Source organism: Phoca vitulina, unplaced genomic scaffold (genome assembly GCF_004348235.1).
Source record: "Phoca vitulina isolate PV1807 unplaced genomic scaffold, GSC_HSeal_1.0 scaffold8, whole genome shotgun sequence".
NCBI lineage: Eukaryota > Metazoa > Chordata > Mammalia > Carnivora > Phocidae > Phoca > Phoca vitulina.
The window spans coordinates 25,644,298-25,661,032 of record NW_022589711.1 but is presented as its reverse complement, the minus strand read 5'-3'; the positions used below and the strand labels follow the sequence as shown (position 1 = coordinate 25,661,032).

Genomic DNA, 16,735 nt, shown 5'->3' with positions numbered 1-16,735 from the left:
TTTTTATTCAAAATCATTGTGTCACTGAATAAACTATTTTCTATACTTTTCCTAAATATCTTTTTACTCAGTTGTTTCTCCAGATGGAGAAGATATGTTTATGTTATTTTGGCAGACTGTTTATTAGAATTTGAGTGCAATATCAAAAATTGTTGGAGTGGGAGCTTAAATATAATGCTGTGTAATTACTGAAAGTCTATTTTCCATTAGATGGACACTTTTTAGTTCAGATGTGTTTGGTGCTTGATTTGAGTTCAAAGGAAATATATGTAAGGGCACACATACACATGACTAAAGAAATTAGGAAAGTATAAGGGTGAAAAGAACAATCCAAATTCTTCAAATTTAGTAGCTTGATTATAAAAAATAGAAAAAGAAGTTTATTATAGTATCCAGCATCAAAACGACAAGAGTAAGAAATACTAATAACAATACCTTACTTGACATAAGCAATTTGCCTTTTTGTGTTTGTTTTTTGTTTTTGCAAGCTTGAGATTTTGAAAAATCTTTTCTGTTACTCGTACCTCAGGTTATAACATTTGTTATGTGTTTCATTGCAGCTCCAAAAAGGCTTCCAGAATTTCCTCAGGCAAACACACCCTTTCCCTTTGAGAAGCCTGAGGGCACTCTGGGTAATAGTAACACCTTAAAGCTGGCGTTAAGATAGGGGTGGTGATGGCTTAATTCTGTAGGAAACGCTTACTGGATCCTATCTTAGCAAACCTCAATGAACTGATGAATTCCGTTAACTCAGCCAAACAAGGGGTTGATTTAAAAACAAACAGAAAAAAGCTATTTGATTTTTATACTTATGTAATAATCATAAGTATGTTGATTTTATACAGGTTCGGGGTTTATCCTGAAATATGTTGAAAGTATGACACTGAACTCTGGTTTCTCTTTTTTTAAAAGAAATCAGGCCTGAGCCGAAACCAAGAGTTGGGCACTTAACCGACTTCACCACCCAGGCACCCCCAAAATCTGGTCTCTTTCTGATCACTAATCAAATGCTCTCTGGATAGATGCATATTGATTTCTTGATATAAAATGACTTTGGATTGGATTAGCGTGTGCTTTTTTATTGCAAGCTTCTGGTAGTCACTTAACCATACCAGCAACCTATTTCTGTCCCTTTCTCTTCTCCAAAAAACAAAACAAAGCAGAAAACAAAACAAAACAAAACAAAAACCTTCAATGAATTCCATTTCTTTTTGCTGTAGCTTCAAGTGAAAAGCCATGGATTGTGCCTACAAGTAAAACATCTGAAGATTCCAAACTTCTCCCACCTCAAACTGGTAATTTCATTCTTTTTTAAAAATAGATTGGACCAACAGTATTGAATAACTTGTTTTTATTTTTATAGTTTCCCTAGTTGATTATCAAAATACTTGTAGTAAATGGTAAAGCTATAATCCATTCTTGATACTTAGGGGAATATCATGTTTTTCTCAATGCAAAAGCAAAATGGTTTTGTATTTGTTTTAAAAATCTGTGTTTTAATGTCTGGATAGATAATTGGAAGTGTGGCTAGAAGATAAACTGTGAATTGGTTCATGGATTTTCTAGAGACCTCTTTTATGACATTGAGAACAGCAACAAAAATAACATATCATGGGTCTGACTTAGCAATATCAGCTTAATGTCTCCCTTGTAGATAGATACTTGCTTTTTTTCCAACAAAAATATTCAGTGAACATTTGAGAGCTCACTATGTGCAAGTTGTTGCTAAATCCTAAAATCTGTAAGCATATTGTGATATGGAGGAAAGACCACAGGTCCTGGCATTAATAATGGACCTTGATTCTAGTTCTGGCTTTCCCATTAACAATATATTTGAGCTCTTTTTCTCTACTGTCCTGGGTCTTAGTTTGTTCTTTTGTAAACTGTGGCAATTGGCTTTTTTTTCTCCCGAGAATTCCATGTTCCACCACTAAAACTGATGAGGGAGACAACTTCCCCTTAAACATATTTCCTTACTTAAAAAGTCCTCTTTTGTACATCTTTTCTTTGCTGTCTAGCAGACAACTAAAAAGAATGATCAGCATGTGAGAATTATAAGAAAACCTCAGAAACCACTTCGGGTGATTACTTCTATGACTTTTGTTTTACTTGTTTGCATTTTAATTTTTGTGAACCTTCTAGTTGTGATGTTTTGAGTAAAAATTATGTAGTATGTAATGTGGTTGGAAGTTCATGTAATGAAGTTAAGAACACTGACATTTGGTGGTATTCCCCAGAAAGGATTCCAGCAGAGGACTGGTTTGAGAAAGAGTAAGAATGTGCCTTCAGATTTTAGTCAAATTATTCTTTCTCTGTTACATGTGATGGGCTCAGATCTCAGCAAAAGATAAAAGGATGGCACCACATGAAGTAAGCATGTCTATTAGAGTCTCTCCTCTCAAGTGGGAAAACACTTGAAAGTTGGCTATGGTTGTCAACCAATCCAGAGAAGTCTCAAATTGGGTCTTTCTAAGGCTTCATTCCCCTAGTCACTGACCCTGAAACCCAAATGCAATTACTTAATGTGGGTGCAAAAATATCTTCAGCATTCCAGGTCACCTGAATGTAAAATCTGGGTTCGGGGTAGAGTTTCATACTGAGCCATCCCATAGGCACAGCTGTGCCGTGATTACGGGGCAACAACTAGTCTGTGGACCTGTGTGACGGCTTATCTGCTGCACTGTGCCGTGCCTGGCCTGACTCCCATATCATTCGTGAGGGCGACAGCTCTCAAACCAAGCTAAACTAGATGAACTCTTAGGTCCCTTTCATCTCTTAGCTTTTGGGTTATTAACCTTGGGGGCATAGGGTCAGCTAGGTTTCCCTTGAGCAGCCTGTAGTTTTTTGATGTCTATGATTATTCAAGAGTGAACTGACCAAAACCTCAAGGAAACCATTTATGAAATGTGAATGCCTGAGTTGAACCAAGCTTTGGGGAATGAGAATATGTTGGGAAGTGAGGATTGTAGGGTTACAAAGAGACAAAGATGGCGGGGATTAAAGATCTTAATAAAGGGAAGGTTCCTTTTGCCTCCAATTCCAGAAAAGGAATATTCTGGTCTTGCTCTGATGGAGTATGAATAGTGGCTCATACAGCAGGAAGCACTTGCATTATTCAGTTACCTCACTACTGCCAGAGCAGACTTAGGCTTCCAGAGAACTCGCAACTACTGACTGCCAACCCCCTCGGGATGAAGTGTTGGGGCTTGTCATGGGCTGTAACAGTTCAGGAGGCAATGATTTCAGGCATGAGCATTGGCCCTAGAAACTTCCTAGCCTTCCCTCACAACATTTAAATTTTATACTTCTGCTACTAAGTATGATCCCTTAGACCAGAAGCATTGGTATCCCTGGGGAACTTGTTAAAAAGGCAGAATCTTGGGCTCTACTCCAAAACTATTGAATCAGGATCTGCTTTTTAAACAAGATCTCCAGGTAATTGCTATGAACAGTAAAGTTTGAGAAGCACTACTTTATCTAGTCTATAATAGTTCACATGGTGTAGGTAAGAATCATCAAATGTGGTCAATTATAGGATGAGAGGCATCAAGTCAATATAAGATTAGTTTCTCAAAGTGGGTGATTAAGTATCTCTTGTTACTACTAATACACACAATGCTTCTATCTCTTACATAAGTGTTCTGTGGCCTCTTCTTACTTGTTAAATTTCAAATTAAAACTTATCCTATATACTGTGGTTTGATAAATTGATATAGTCATGCCATCCTTTCATTCATTTCAGCCTTTCCTGTTTCTTGTGATTGATTTTGTGTGAATTTATATGTGTACTAAGTTTCTATTTCCTAGTTTCAGTGTATATGATTATTTTACTTTCCACTTACCATGGTTTCCTAATGCAACTGTTTTTAGAAATTAAGAAGAGATAGAGGTAGAGATAGTACTGGAATGCTGGTCCATAAAACTGTTGGTCCCATTTTTAGTTGTTGTATCCTTTGAAGAAATGATATATTTTAGCTGGTATGAATGAACAAAATGAACACATTTTGTTTTCTCTGTTGGGATACAGTGTATCTAGACTTACTGTATCAATTCCCTTCAGCCAAAGACCACTAGAACCACACCTATTTTTGAACAAAGTTAGTATTTACTCATTGCAACAACAGAGAATGCAGAGCATGAGAAACTGTGGGATCTCTTGGTAAGAGGGTGCTGGAGAGGACTTATTGTGGGACGTGGCCTTGTTTTAGGTGATTGTGGGGAGGGTCCAAGGAAATGATGCTTTGCTCTGGAATGGCTGCTCCCAGAAAGTAGGAGTAATTCTATTACTGAATATCGTAATTCTTAACTAGAAGTGAAGAAGAACAGAGTGAAGCAAAGTTGTGATTGGTAAATTCATATTAGCCAGAATGTGGGGACAGTAATTTTTGTGTTCATGCATTTGTGTTCCACACAATTACGGTATTGTTTTGGCTTGATCCATCTTGGTCACTAAGTGGTCTTGTCTGATGTTGGTGTTCTTTCAAATTGTTAATTCTCAGCAGGAGAACACCACAACCTAGCTGTGGGTGCCAGGCCAGCTCCTGGATGCCAGGGACTGCTTTTCTCTTTGTCAACCATTAAGTGTGATTTATCAACACCTCTTGTAAAACTCATTTTGCTTCGGCACTGCTGGATTTGTGTTTTCCACATTTACTTCATATTTTGTATCAAATCATCAGAATTCATGCTCTCAAAAAGATGTCTATGTTACTTTTGGATATAAAAAGCTGTGTGGAAATTCTAACTTGCATGCTGATTATTGAAATCCCTAGGTCATCTCAACAGTTGATGAAAGAGTGGGACAGGGTATTTGGAATTTGGAATATCCCAGAAAATCTGAGAAGTGTAGCCATCAAACATACTCTTCCCCACTTTTAGCCTACTTGCCCTAATCTTTCATTAGTGCTGCATTTTGTGATCTCATTATTTGATATTGTATTTTGTATTAAGCCTTCTCTAAAGTATGTTTAAGTAGGATTGATTGATTTTTTTATTCCCTTAGCAAATCAAATTTTTCTTAAAGTTTAGAAAGGAGATCATAAAAATCTGCTCTATAATTATATACCAGAATATATACTACTTTAAAGATTTTTTTAAAAGATTTTGTTTATTTGAGAGAGAGAGAGAGATTGAGCATAAGTGGGGGGAGGAGCAGAAGAAGAGGGATAAGCAGATTTCATGCTAAGCGTGGATCCCACAACCCTGAGATCATGACCTGAGCCAAAATGAAGAGTTGGACACTTAACCAACTGAGCCACCCAAGTGCCCCTGGAATATATACTTCTTCTTCTTCTTTTATTTTATTTTATTTTATCATGTTATGTTAATCATCATACATTACATCATTAGTTTTTGATGTAGCGTTCCATGATTCATTGTTTGCGTATAACACCCAGTGCTCCATTCAGTACATGCCCTCTTTAATACCCATCACCAGGCTAACCCATCCCCCCACCCCCCTCCCCTCTAGAACCCTCAGTTTCTTTCTCAGAGTCCATAGTCTCTCATGGTTTGTCTCCCCCTCCAATTTCCCCCCCTTCATTTTTCCCTTCCTGCTATCTTCTTTTCTTCTTTTTTTTTTTTTTTTAACATATAATGTATTATTTGTTTCAGAGGTACAGGTCTGTGATTCAACAGTCTTACACAATTCACAGTGCTCACCATAGCACATACCCTCCCCAATGTCTATCACCCAGCCACCCCATCCCTCCCACCCCCCACCACTCCAGCAACCCTCAGTTTGTTTCCTGAGATTAAAAATTCTTCATATCTGTGAGATCATATGATACATGTCTTTCTCTGATTGACTTATTTCACTCAGCATAATACCCTCCAGTTCCATCCATGTCATTGCAAATGGCAAGATTTCATTCCTTTTGATAGCTGAATAATATTCCATTGTATATATATAACCACATCTTCTTTACCCATTCATCTGTCACTGGACATCTTGGCTCTTTCCATAGTTTGGCTATTGTGGACATTGCTGCTATAAACATAGGGGTGCACATATCCCTTCAGATCCCTACATTTGTATCTTTGGGGTAAATACCCAGTAGTGCAATTGCTGGGAAATATGGTAGCTCTATTTTCAACTTTCTGAGGAACCTCCATACTGTTTTCCAGAGTGGCTGCACCAGCTTGCATTCCCACCAACAGTGTAGGAGGGTTCCCCTCTCTCCGCATCCCCACCAACATCTGTCGTTTCCTGACTTGTTAATTTTAGTGATTCTGACTGGTGTGAGGTGGTATCTCATTGAGGATTTGATTTGGATTTCCCTGATGCCAAGTGATGTTGAGTGCTTTTTCATGTGTCTGTTGGCCATTTGGATGTCTTCTTTGGAAAAATGTCTGTTCATGTCTTCTGCCCATTTCTTGATTGGATCATTTGTTGTTTGGGTGTTGAGTTTGATAAGTTCTTTATACATTTTGGATACTAGCCCTTTATCTGATATGTCATTTGCAAATATCTTCTCCCATTTTGTAGGTTGTCTTTTGTTGACCGTTTCTTTTGCTGTGCAAAAGCTTTTTATCTTGATGAAGTCCCAATAGTTCATTTTTGGCCTTGCTTCCCTTGCCTTTGGCAATGTTTCTAGGAAGAAGTTGCTGCGGCTGAGGTCGAAGAGGTTGCTGCCTGTGTTCTCCTTTAGGATTTTGTTGGACTCCTGTCTCACATTGAGGTCTTTCAACCATTTTGAGTCTATTTTTGTGCGTGGTGTAAGGAAATGGTCCAGTTTCCTTCTTCTGCATGTGGCTGTCCAATTTTCCCAACACCATTTGTTGAAGAGACTGTCTTTTTTCCATTGGACATTCTTTCCTGCTTTGTCAAAGATTAGTTGACCATAGAGTTGAGGGTCCATTTCCGGGCTCTCTATTCTGTTCCATTGATCTATGTGTCCGTTTTTGTGCCAGTACCATACTGTCTTGATGATGACAGCTTTGTAATAGAGCTTGAAGTCCGGAATTGTGATGCCACCAGCTTTGCTTTCCTTTTTCAATATTCCTCTGGCTATTCAGGGTCTTTTCTGTTTCCATACAAATTTTAGGATTATTTGTTCCATTTCTTTGAAAAAAGTGGATGATATTTTGATAGGGATTGAATTAAATGTGTAGATTGATCTAGGTAGCATTGACATCTTCACAATATTTGTTCTTCCAATCCATGAGCATGGACCGTTTCTCCATTTCTTTGTGTCTTCCTCAATTTCTTTCATGAGTATTTTATAGTTTTCTGAGTACAGATCCTTTGCCTCTTTGGTTAGATTTATTCCTAGGTATCTTATGGTTTTGGGTGCAGTTGTAAGTGGGATCGACTCCTTAATTTCTCTTTCTTCTGTCTTGTTGTTGGTGTATAGGAATGCCACTGATTTCTGTGCATTGATTTTATATCCTGCCACTTTACTGAATTCCTGTATGAGTTCTAGCAGTTTTGGGGTAGAGTCTTTTGGGTTTTCCACATAAGGTATTGTATCATCTGCAAAGAGTAAGAGTTTGACTTCTTCTTTGCCAATTCAGATTCCTTTTATTTCTTTTTGTGGTCTGATTGCTGTGGCTAGGACTTCTAATACTATGTTGAATAGCAATGGTGATAGTGGACATCCCTGCCGTGTTCCTGACCTTAGGGGGAAATCTCTCAGTTTTTCCCCATTGAGAATGATATTCACTGTGGGTTTTTCATAGATGGCTTTTATGCTATTGAGGTATGTACCCTCTATCCCTATACTCTGAAGAGTTTTGATCAAGAAAGGATGCTGTACTTTGTCAAATGCTTTTTCTGCATCTATTGAGAGGATCATATGGTTCTTGTTCTTTCTTTTATTAATGTATTGTATCACATTGATTGATTCGCGAATGTTGAACCAACCTTGCAGCCCAGAGATAAATCCCACTTGGTCGCGGTGAATAATCCTTTTAGTGTACTGTTGGATCTTATTGGCTAGTATTTTGGTGAGAATTTTTGCATCCATGTTCATCAAGGATATTGGTCTGTAATTCTCCTTTTTGATGGGGTCTTTGTCTGAAAGAACCGCAAATAAAGCCTAAACCCAGCAGGAGAAGAGAAATAATAAAGATCAGATGAAATAGAAACCAAAAGAACAGTAGAACAGATCAATGAAACTAGGAGCTGGTTCTTTGAAAGAATTAACAAGATTGATAAACCCCTGGCCAGACTTATCAAAAAGAAAAGAGAAATGACCCAAATAAATAAAATCATGAATGAAAGAGGAGAGATCACAAAGAACACTAAAGAAATACAATTATAAGAACATATTATGAGCAACTATATGCCAGCAAATTAGATAATCTGGAAGAAATGGATGCATTCCTAGAGATTTATCAACTACCAAAACTGAACCAGGAAGAAATAGAAAACCTGAACAGACCTATAACCACTAAGGAAACTGAAGCAGTAATCAAAAATCTCCCAACAAACAAAAGCCCAGGGCCAGAAGGCTTCCCAGGGGAATTCTACCAAACATTTAAAGAAGAACTAATACCTATTCTTCTGAAACTGTTCCAAAAAAATAGAAATGGAAGGAAAACTTCCAAACTCATTTTATGAGGCCACCATTACCTTGATCCCAAAACCAGACAAAGACCCCATGGAATATATACTTCTTAAAATAAGTTCTATATTAAAAGAAAGTTGCCCACATTTTAGAAATACTTAAGTGCTTGTAACAGTCGTTCAGAAAAGTATATTTTTCTGATCTTTCAATAGAATTGGTCTTAAGTTCTATTGGTAAGTAGCCAGTTGACTGATTTCTGTGTTACTATAGAGTGAGTTCTAGAAGAGCTCTCAGTACCTTCCACTCCCCACAAAGAATTCTGCATTTGCATGCATATACATGTACTGGTTGGATTACCTCTTTACTGGAATAATACAGTTTTGTATTTGGACAAATTTGTATTTTTTTTCTATTAAGAGATTCAAAGGGTTGTATATATACCATCATATTGATCCTCCAGAAGTCCCTGGAAGTAAAGAGAGCTATCATTTTCTTTTAAGGAGATAAGTAAGTTGCTTGCCCCTGAATGGGCAGAGGAGCAAAAACTAGATCCTCATTCATTTCTTTCCTAAGCTTCTCTCTAACAAACTACTCCAAGAGTGAAACAATATCCTACGGCTTGCTTTGAAATTTTTTGTTGAACAGCTTCCCAACAGTTAATTAAATGTTATTAGGGCCAGGTGCCTTCTAGATTTTTAAGAAACATTAAGTGGTCTGTGAGAAAGGCTGGCCGGTTTCTGAAGTTCAATCTTATTGCAAATGTGATCACTAATCTGTGAACTATAGAGTGAGACAAAGCTGGGCTAATAACCAACTCAACTATTTAGCAGTTATGGGATGTAGACAAGTGATTTAACCTCTTAGAGCCTCAGTTTCCCCACCTATAAAATGGAAATAATATATTATTTATAATATATAGTATAACAACAAATTACTAAAAAGAAAGGAAGGAAGAAGGAAGAGAGAAAATAAAAAGACTAAGCTCACATATATATAAGCATTTCAAATGATTCTTGGGTCTTCATTTGACTTGTTTAAACATTTTTTTAAGAAGAATGGAAAGGGTATGTGCATTGTTATTTAAAGAGACTCTGCTCCCCATGGAATGGTCTGATGTCCTATTCACCCCATGGCACGAATGTATCACACAGCCACACTTTGGAGTTAGAGTGGCAGCCTTAATCATTCTATAAACTCTGAGACCCTTTCTAGGCTCAGGGAGTAAAATGATGCATGACCAATGGGCTGTGTTTTTCCATGGGCATCAGAGGAGGGAGAAGCAGCATAAATGCTGTGTCTATATCATCCCACAGCTGGGGCACATGCATGATTTCTAAGTCCCTTTATATCATGGGGGGGGGGATGGAAATCAGCATTTTGTTTCTGGCTTCATAATGTCATCAGTGTTAAGCCTCCTTAACTTCCTTGATCATCCCCTTAAAAAGACCATCACTTAGTCCCAGGAAAGATTTAAAGCCCAATTCAAACGAAGAAAATGGTTTCTTTTTATAACCCACGATGATTCAACATGTTTACTTTCATCCTTAGAAAACTCTCCTGCTTGTTCTTTCCCCAGTGTGTCCAGAATAACTGATTTTTCCCTCCAAATGTACTGTGACTTATTACTAAGATGACTCCTTCTTCTGACATAATTCCTTCCCCTTGAACAATAAACGTTCTCTTTAGAGGCTTGCCCTTGACAAGGGAGTCCGAACTGAGAACGGTCCGCCTCAGTCTCTTCATTCGAATCCACTTTGGGAATCCACTAATTATTTTCAGTACTTTGTAGAACTTCGGTAAATTACAATATGCACATAAGCTCTCTACGTCATTTAAAGAGCTGAAAGCTGAATGACCAGCACACCCGAGGAATGGTATACTGGTTGGAAAGTTGTGGCCACAGGTGGTTTGCTCGGAGTGGTTGAAAAGAGATTGAACTCTATCTGCATCTGGATCTTACTGCCTCCTTGTGAGGTGTTGATGAGTGCAGATCTGGCCCACCCAACTGGATGAAGCCCTAGAGAGGAGAAGTAGGGATGAGTTGTGGTGTTGATGCTTTGAGAGTCGGAAAATAGGATTCGAAGGCAGCAGATGGTTTACAGATTCACTTTGAGATTTACAGCCTCAGCCTTTGGTTTTGCTTTAGGAGCATTTTCTTGTAGGCACTGTTTTCACAAATTTCAAGGCCAACCAGAGAGGTATTTTATTTTTCCACGAACTGAGGAAAGCATTATTTATTTATTTCAGTGGTACTGAGAACTCTGTGTGGTGTTCATAAATGCTTTTCTCGTCTACCTATTTATTGATAGTCCTGTGGTATTTTCCCATTGCTCCTTCATATACATTTTTAGGATTCTATTTCCATGGCAGGGGATGGCCACATAAGCATGTGGCAGGTGATTAATTGTGTAGTAGAGGAAGAGATCTGTGTGCATACATATGTGTATTGTAAGATAATTAAAGGGGCCTATTCATTTATTTTCATTTGTCCTAAGAGCATAAACTACCCAGCTGTCAAAACCACTGTTATTTGTTCACTATAATGGCCATCTTGCAGATCAACTCTATTAATTCTATTAATTAATAAAATAATTATTTTTATTAATTTTATCGTGTTTCTATCATGTACCAGACTCGGGTAAAATAAACCTTGGGGTGCTTAATGAGCATGACTGATGCAATTTCTGTCCTAATGAGATCGTTCATCTAAGAATTTGTTTAAAAAGGAAAGTCTTTCACATGGTTACCAATATTCATGGAATTTGAATAAAATAAATTGATAAATTCTTGGTAATTGGAAATGCCTTATCTGTGTGCCATCATATGTTTCCAGAGCAAGACCAGAGCATTTTTATGATGGAATTTGCATCTAATCAGTTTTTACAAACTAAAAATATACAGCCAACAACACATAATCTAACAATGTGGTTTTAGGAAGTTATGAGCAAATGAGCAAATGGTAGTATGCCTTATTTCATACTAATACTTTCTCTGAAAAATACAAAAGTAAAATTTGGTTATTAGTCGTTACTGTTTTTTGAAAGACAGTTAATAATTGCTTTTTCTAACCTTTGAATTGAACTACCTATTTTACTTGCATTAGATTGGTTCTGCAACTTTTGGTCCCATTTATGATCTGTGAATGCAAGATTAGAGAATGTGTTTAACGTCACATGGGAGCATTTCATCCACTGAAGTAAACATTGGTGATAGATGTTTGCCTCTAAACAATAATGCATCATAGCATGTAGAGTGTCTACAAATAGAAGGGTTTGCTCTAAACTCTTAGCTATCACTTTCAGAGCTGGAGTAGCCTTTTAAAAAGCCAGGGATGTCTAACCATTTCACACATTTTACTCTGGTATAGAAATACTCTGGAATTTTGTAAAGAAATCAAGAGCTGTTGATTTTTAGAGAAGTCCATTTTTGACACTCTTTTCTCTTCCAACATCTATTACTTCAAAGTCAAAAAAGCATGTTTAACCCATGAGCCAAGCGAGGTGGTGGGGTGTCTCTCAAAGCTGCCCAAACAACATAAAACTGCTAACAAGAGGTGTTTGTGAGTTGTTAGCCCTCTTGTTCTTAACTCACTTCTCAGAAACTCCAGAAACAGAAATAGCAGGGACCAAGCCTCCTGGCAGATGTGTTATTTTAATCTTTTTTTTTTTTTAAAGATTTATTTATGTATTTGACAGAGAGACAACGAGAGAGGGAACAGAAGCAGGGGGAGTGGGAGAGGGAGAAGAAGGCCTCCCACCGAGTAGGGAGCCCGATGCAGGCTCGATCCCAGGACCCTGGGATCGTGACCCAAGCCGAAGGTAGATGCTTAATGGCTGAGCCCCCAGGCACCCCTAATCTTAAGTATATTTGAGAAAATGTTTGGAAGTTAGAGGTCCCCAACATTCAGGGACTTCCTGACATGAGCCACAATGGCCATTGGATGATGCAAGGAGGGCTTCTTTCTCCAGTAGATGCCTTCTAGGAATAACATGAGGGAAGAAGGCAGCCTGGCTTGGAACCTCCAGAATAAAAGTAGAAAGAGGGTCCCAAGACTAATATCTCTTGGGACAAAAAGTACAGAATCTAGGAAAGATGGTTCAGCGTTACTAGAGAAAAGGGAAATGTGGGACTTAGGGTAAGAGACAGTTGTGGCATTTTTCAAAAGCAAACAGCAATATAAATAAAAGTCAAACATTTCATAATTTCTGGTATGAGAAGTTTAAATACAAGTTGGTAAAGTTTTCTTAACTTGTTTAGAATCAGATAGAGCTGACTCTGCTAGATCCATGACTTGAAGTTGGCTTAATACAAGCCTCAGATCAACAACTGTCAGCATTTTTGTACTTTAAAAGGTCAATCATTGGGGCGCCTGGGTGACTCAGTTGGTTAAGCGTCTGCCTTTGGCTGAGGTCACAATCCTGGGGTCCTGGAGAGCCTGCTTCTCCCTCTCCCTCTGCAACACCCCTCCCCCCCCCCCCCCCCCCGCCCCACCCCCCCCCCCCCAAATAAATAAAAAAAAACCTTCTTAAAAAAAAAAAAAAAAAAGGTTAAGCATTCTTATCTGATCCTTTAAAATTGTAGCAAGGCTCAAGGAAACTTTGATTCACAATGTAATGGATCTACTCTTAGAACATTTGCATGACTCATGATGTTCTTTCTGTTTTTGAAGATTTTGCAAAACAGTAGATTCCCCTTCACAAATTGAAGTCTATTTCCTGCTTCTTTCGTGTGTGGTGCACTATGAGCTGCCTCTCTGTGTCTCATGGTGCGATATTCTCTTTCTTCCACCTTCACCTAGCATGGGCTCAAAATCACGACAGTGTCGCTGGACTACAAGTAACTGCTGAGTAAATTTTCCTGTGAATTCCTGCCTTTTTAGTTTATTTCTGTACAGCCATTTTGAATGGGTACGGAAAGTAACATCTACCTAATAACAATTAACGCCTTGTCTACACCTCCCATTACCGTAGTGACCGCTCTTTGTGCGGAAAAGAGAACATTTTTATTTTGATGCTGTTCTTGTTTACAGATTCAACTCTTACATGGACACGAAATGTATCCCTGTGTTAAAATCAACCGTTATTTTTAAGATCGCCCTGCTTGCTTTATTTTAGGTAGTATATGAAATTGATCCTGAAATCCACCTAGACTGTAAAAGGGCTACAGGGAATATAGAAAGAAACCTGCTTCTAGGTAAAGAGGCAGGAGGTGTGGTGCAAGAAGAGAGCACTGGTCTTAACTCGTCTCTTCCTGGCTCTGTTAATGGGATGGAAAATACGCTGAACTTGACAATCCCAGTGTGGGACCACCAGCAACTGTCTTCACCGCTGTGAATCTCAACTTTGTTGCCTAGAAAACGGAGATAATACCCCATTATCTGGAAAATGGGGATGATGTCTACCTCACCTCTTTCTTAGGGATGTTGATAGGGCTAAATAAGCCAATAGGTGAGAAAGTGCTGTGCAAACTGAGAAGTGCGGTCCAAACATCAGATTCCACGGTGGTAGCTTTTACTAGGTAGGAAGACTAAGCAGTAGACTCCGTGCAAAGAGCTTCAATGTGACCACTCTTTCCTTCTTTGGAAATATCTCCTCAAACTGCGTCTGACTCATATATGTTTATACTCTTCGAAGCTCTTTGATTTAGAGCTGGAACCATTTCATTGTAAATATGTAGCACTATGTGTACATCACCCTCGGGGCCAGTGTCCAGCTCACTGTAGAAAAGCCTTTAGTTCAGGGGAAGAAAGACTGGAGGCCAGTCTTAGTGATTGCTCACACGTTAGTGACAAGACCAGTAGCCCAGAGCCAACACTCACTAGCACCTACACAAGGTTCTCTTGTAACCAGCATGAAATTATGTCATGAAACCTTTTAAAATTAATCAAAATTAACATCTTCTCTTTTGTTTTACCTTTTCTTTTTAAAAGCCACTTACGATGTTTTCTCAAGCCCTGCGACATCAGACGAGCCTGAAATGTCAGAACCCCACACAGGTACATCCAGCTTCTCAAGGCTTTCTTTGGATGCCAGATAATTCTGACAGCACTGCACCTACTTCTCGCTTTGATCTTTGCAGAGTGAGAAAGCACAGCTTTTAGAGCTCTGCGGGAGGGAAATGGTTGTCTGTGTCAGGGAGATGAATTCCACCCATTTCTCTCTGTTGAGCGGTTATTTCTTTATATCCATCAGTAATAATCTCTGCCACATGTGGGAGATGCAGATAGATTTGGTTGCCACTGAGCCAAAGTCATGTAATGGCCTATTGGTCTATTATCAATAGCATTCTAAGAAGTTTTAGGTTCTTAGAGAGTTTTCTGTAGAGCAGTGGTTCTCAAATGGGGATGACTTTTCTCTAGGCGTTTGGCAATGCCTAGAGACGTTTTCGATTGTCACAACTAGGGAAGGTGGTAATGACATCAAGTGGGTAGAGACCAGGGATACTGCCAAACCCCTGCAAATATACAGGACAGCCCCTCTCCCCCCACCCAACAAGGAATGATCCAGCCCTAAATGGCAGTGGTGCTGAGGTGAAAAATCCTGCCCGAGAGCAATCATGTCATTCATTTGTCTGTTGAGGTCCAGTTGGGTCTAATCTTTGACATTCACTCACTGATCCTTCTACAAATGAGTTTAACTCAATCTAATAGTTCCTTTTAGCAAGGATTTATTAAGCACCTACTAAACTAGGTACTGTGAGAGATTCAGAATAAATATGGCTGGTCTCTGCTAGACGTAGATATATATCTGATATTTTTTGTATACTTAGCCTTATCTCAGCATTATTTGTGCTGTGATAAAGGCAAATAATTTTAAATAGCAGCAGAAAATAAGGGGAAAAAATGAAATAGAATGCTAACAGTGGGTTTGGCTAGTAGTTAAGAAACAAAAGTGAGAAACCAGAAAAACCAGTTGAAAACAAGTTAAATATATGCAACATTGTTTTTATCATGGTTTTTAATGTTTAAAGTATGTATGTTTTGAAAAATGAGTTCATCTTCAGCTCCTAATGAATCACTAGTTTAAAAATGTTGGTCCCCTCTCCTTCAAGTGTTCATGATACTTTTCCCCATATGAGGCATAATTTATTACTCATGAATTTGTATTTTATCCTTGGGGCCTTCTGCTTTTATAAATGTTGACATTTATTCCAACAGCAACAAGTGATCCATTTCTGGATTCTGTCCCACCTAAAACTTCTAGAACTCTTGAACAGCCAAGGGCAACACTGGGTAATGTTTTTAACAGAAAAATTCTACTTTGTTTTCCATCAAAAGAAAATCCATGTGAATGCCATTCTTCCAAATGACCATTTCATTCCATCACATCTAATCATTTATTTTATTCTTACTTCTGAATGTGTATTTTTTTTTTTTGCTGTAATGCAGGCAACTTATGTTCCATTTTAGGCGTTCTCTCTCTCTCTCTCTCCCTCTCTCTTTTGAACTGTAATAGATGATCATTTTTTCCATCTTTAAAGGAATGAAAAGCTTTGAAAACTGCATGGACCTCTTCATCATCCATATCATCTCATTTCATTCATGTGTTTGTGGCCTGTATCATCTCTCTTCCATGCACTGAGACTGCCTGGAGTCAGCCACTGAACAGTTGTCATTCTGACCTTTTCTCTTCTTTAAATCATGATTTCATCCACCAGCTTTCAAGACTACATGCATTTTTCATCCTTAATCATGTACGTGTAGCATGTGCTTTGTAATACCATCTAAAAGCATGTTAAAACTCCTAAAATACCTCATTGTAACTGGAATTACTTGGTGGGTGGGGTGTTTGTGTTTTCAGCTCCAAGTGAAACACCATTTGTCCCTCAAAAACTGGAAATCTTTACCAGTCCTGAAATGCCACCTACAACATCTGGTAACTAATGACATTTTTATGGTTGTGTACTTTGAAAGAACAGAGAAAGTGACAAGAAAAGAACCAGTTTTGTTGGACCTCCAGAATATTTTCAATAGTAAACATTTCCCTTCATTCTCTACCATGAAATTCTTCCAAGAACTGGGTTATCTGTCAAACTTTGCCTTGGGATAATTCTCAAAGAATTTCCATAATCTTGGTGTCCATATATTTAAAGAATTATTTTCTTTCTGTAATCCTTTCAACTTTGCTTACCAGAAAATTGCAATGGAATTACAGATGATAATTATTTTGGGATATATTCCCTTCTCTTTAACACAATTAGATACCACCTGGTCAGAGTATTTTTCT

General features: G+C 38.2%; 1 protein-coding gene across 2 annotated transcripts in view; it reads left to right on the top strand.

Moving 5' to 3' along the window:
* Positions 1 to 16,735, top strand: part of ABI3BP (ABI family member 3 binding protein) — a 239,679-nt gene that overhangs the window by 119,822 nt on the left and 103,122 nt on the right. For both annotated transcript variants that reach the window (XM_032406430.1, XM_032406431.1), the window contains exons 13-17: positions 561 to 632; positions 1,221 to 1,295; positions 14,440 to 14,505; positions 15,667 to 15,741; positions 16,310 to 16,384. In XM_032406430.1, the coding sequence (XP_032262321.1) occupies positions 561 to 632; positions 1,221 to 1,295; positions 14,440 to 14,505; positions 15,667 to 15,741; positions 16,310 to 16,384 (363 nt within the window). The remainder of the gene's footprint in view (positions 1 to 560; positions 633 to 1,220; positions 1,296 to 14,439; positions 14,506 to 15,666; positions 15,742 to 16,309; positions 16,385 to 16,735) is intronic.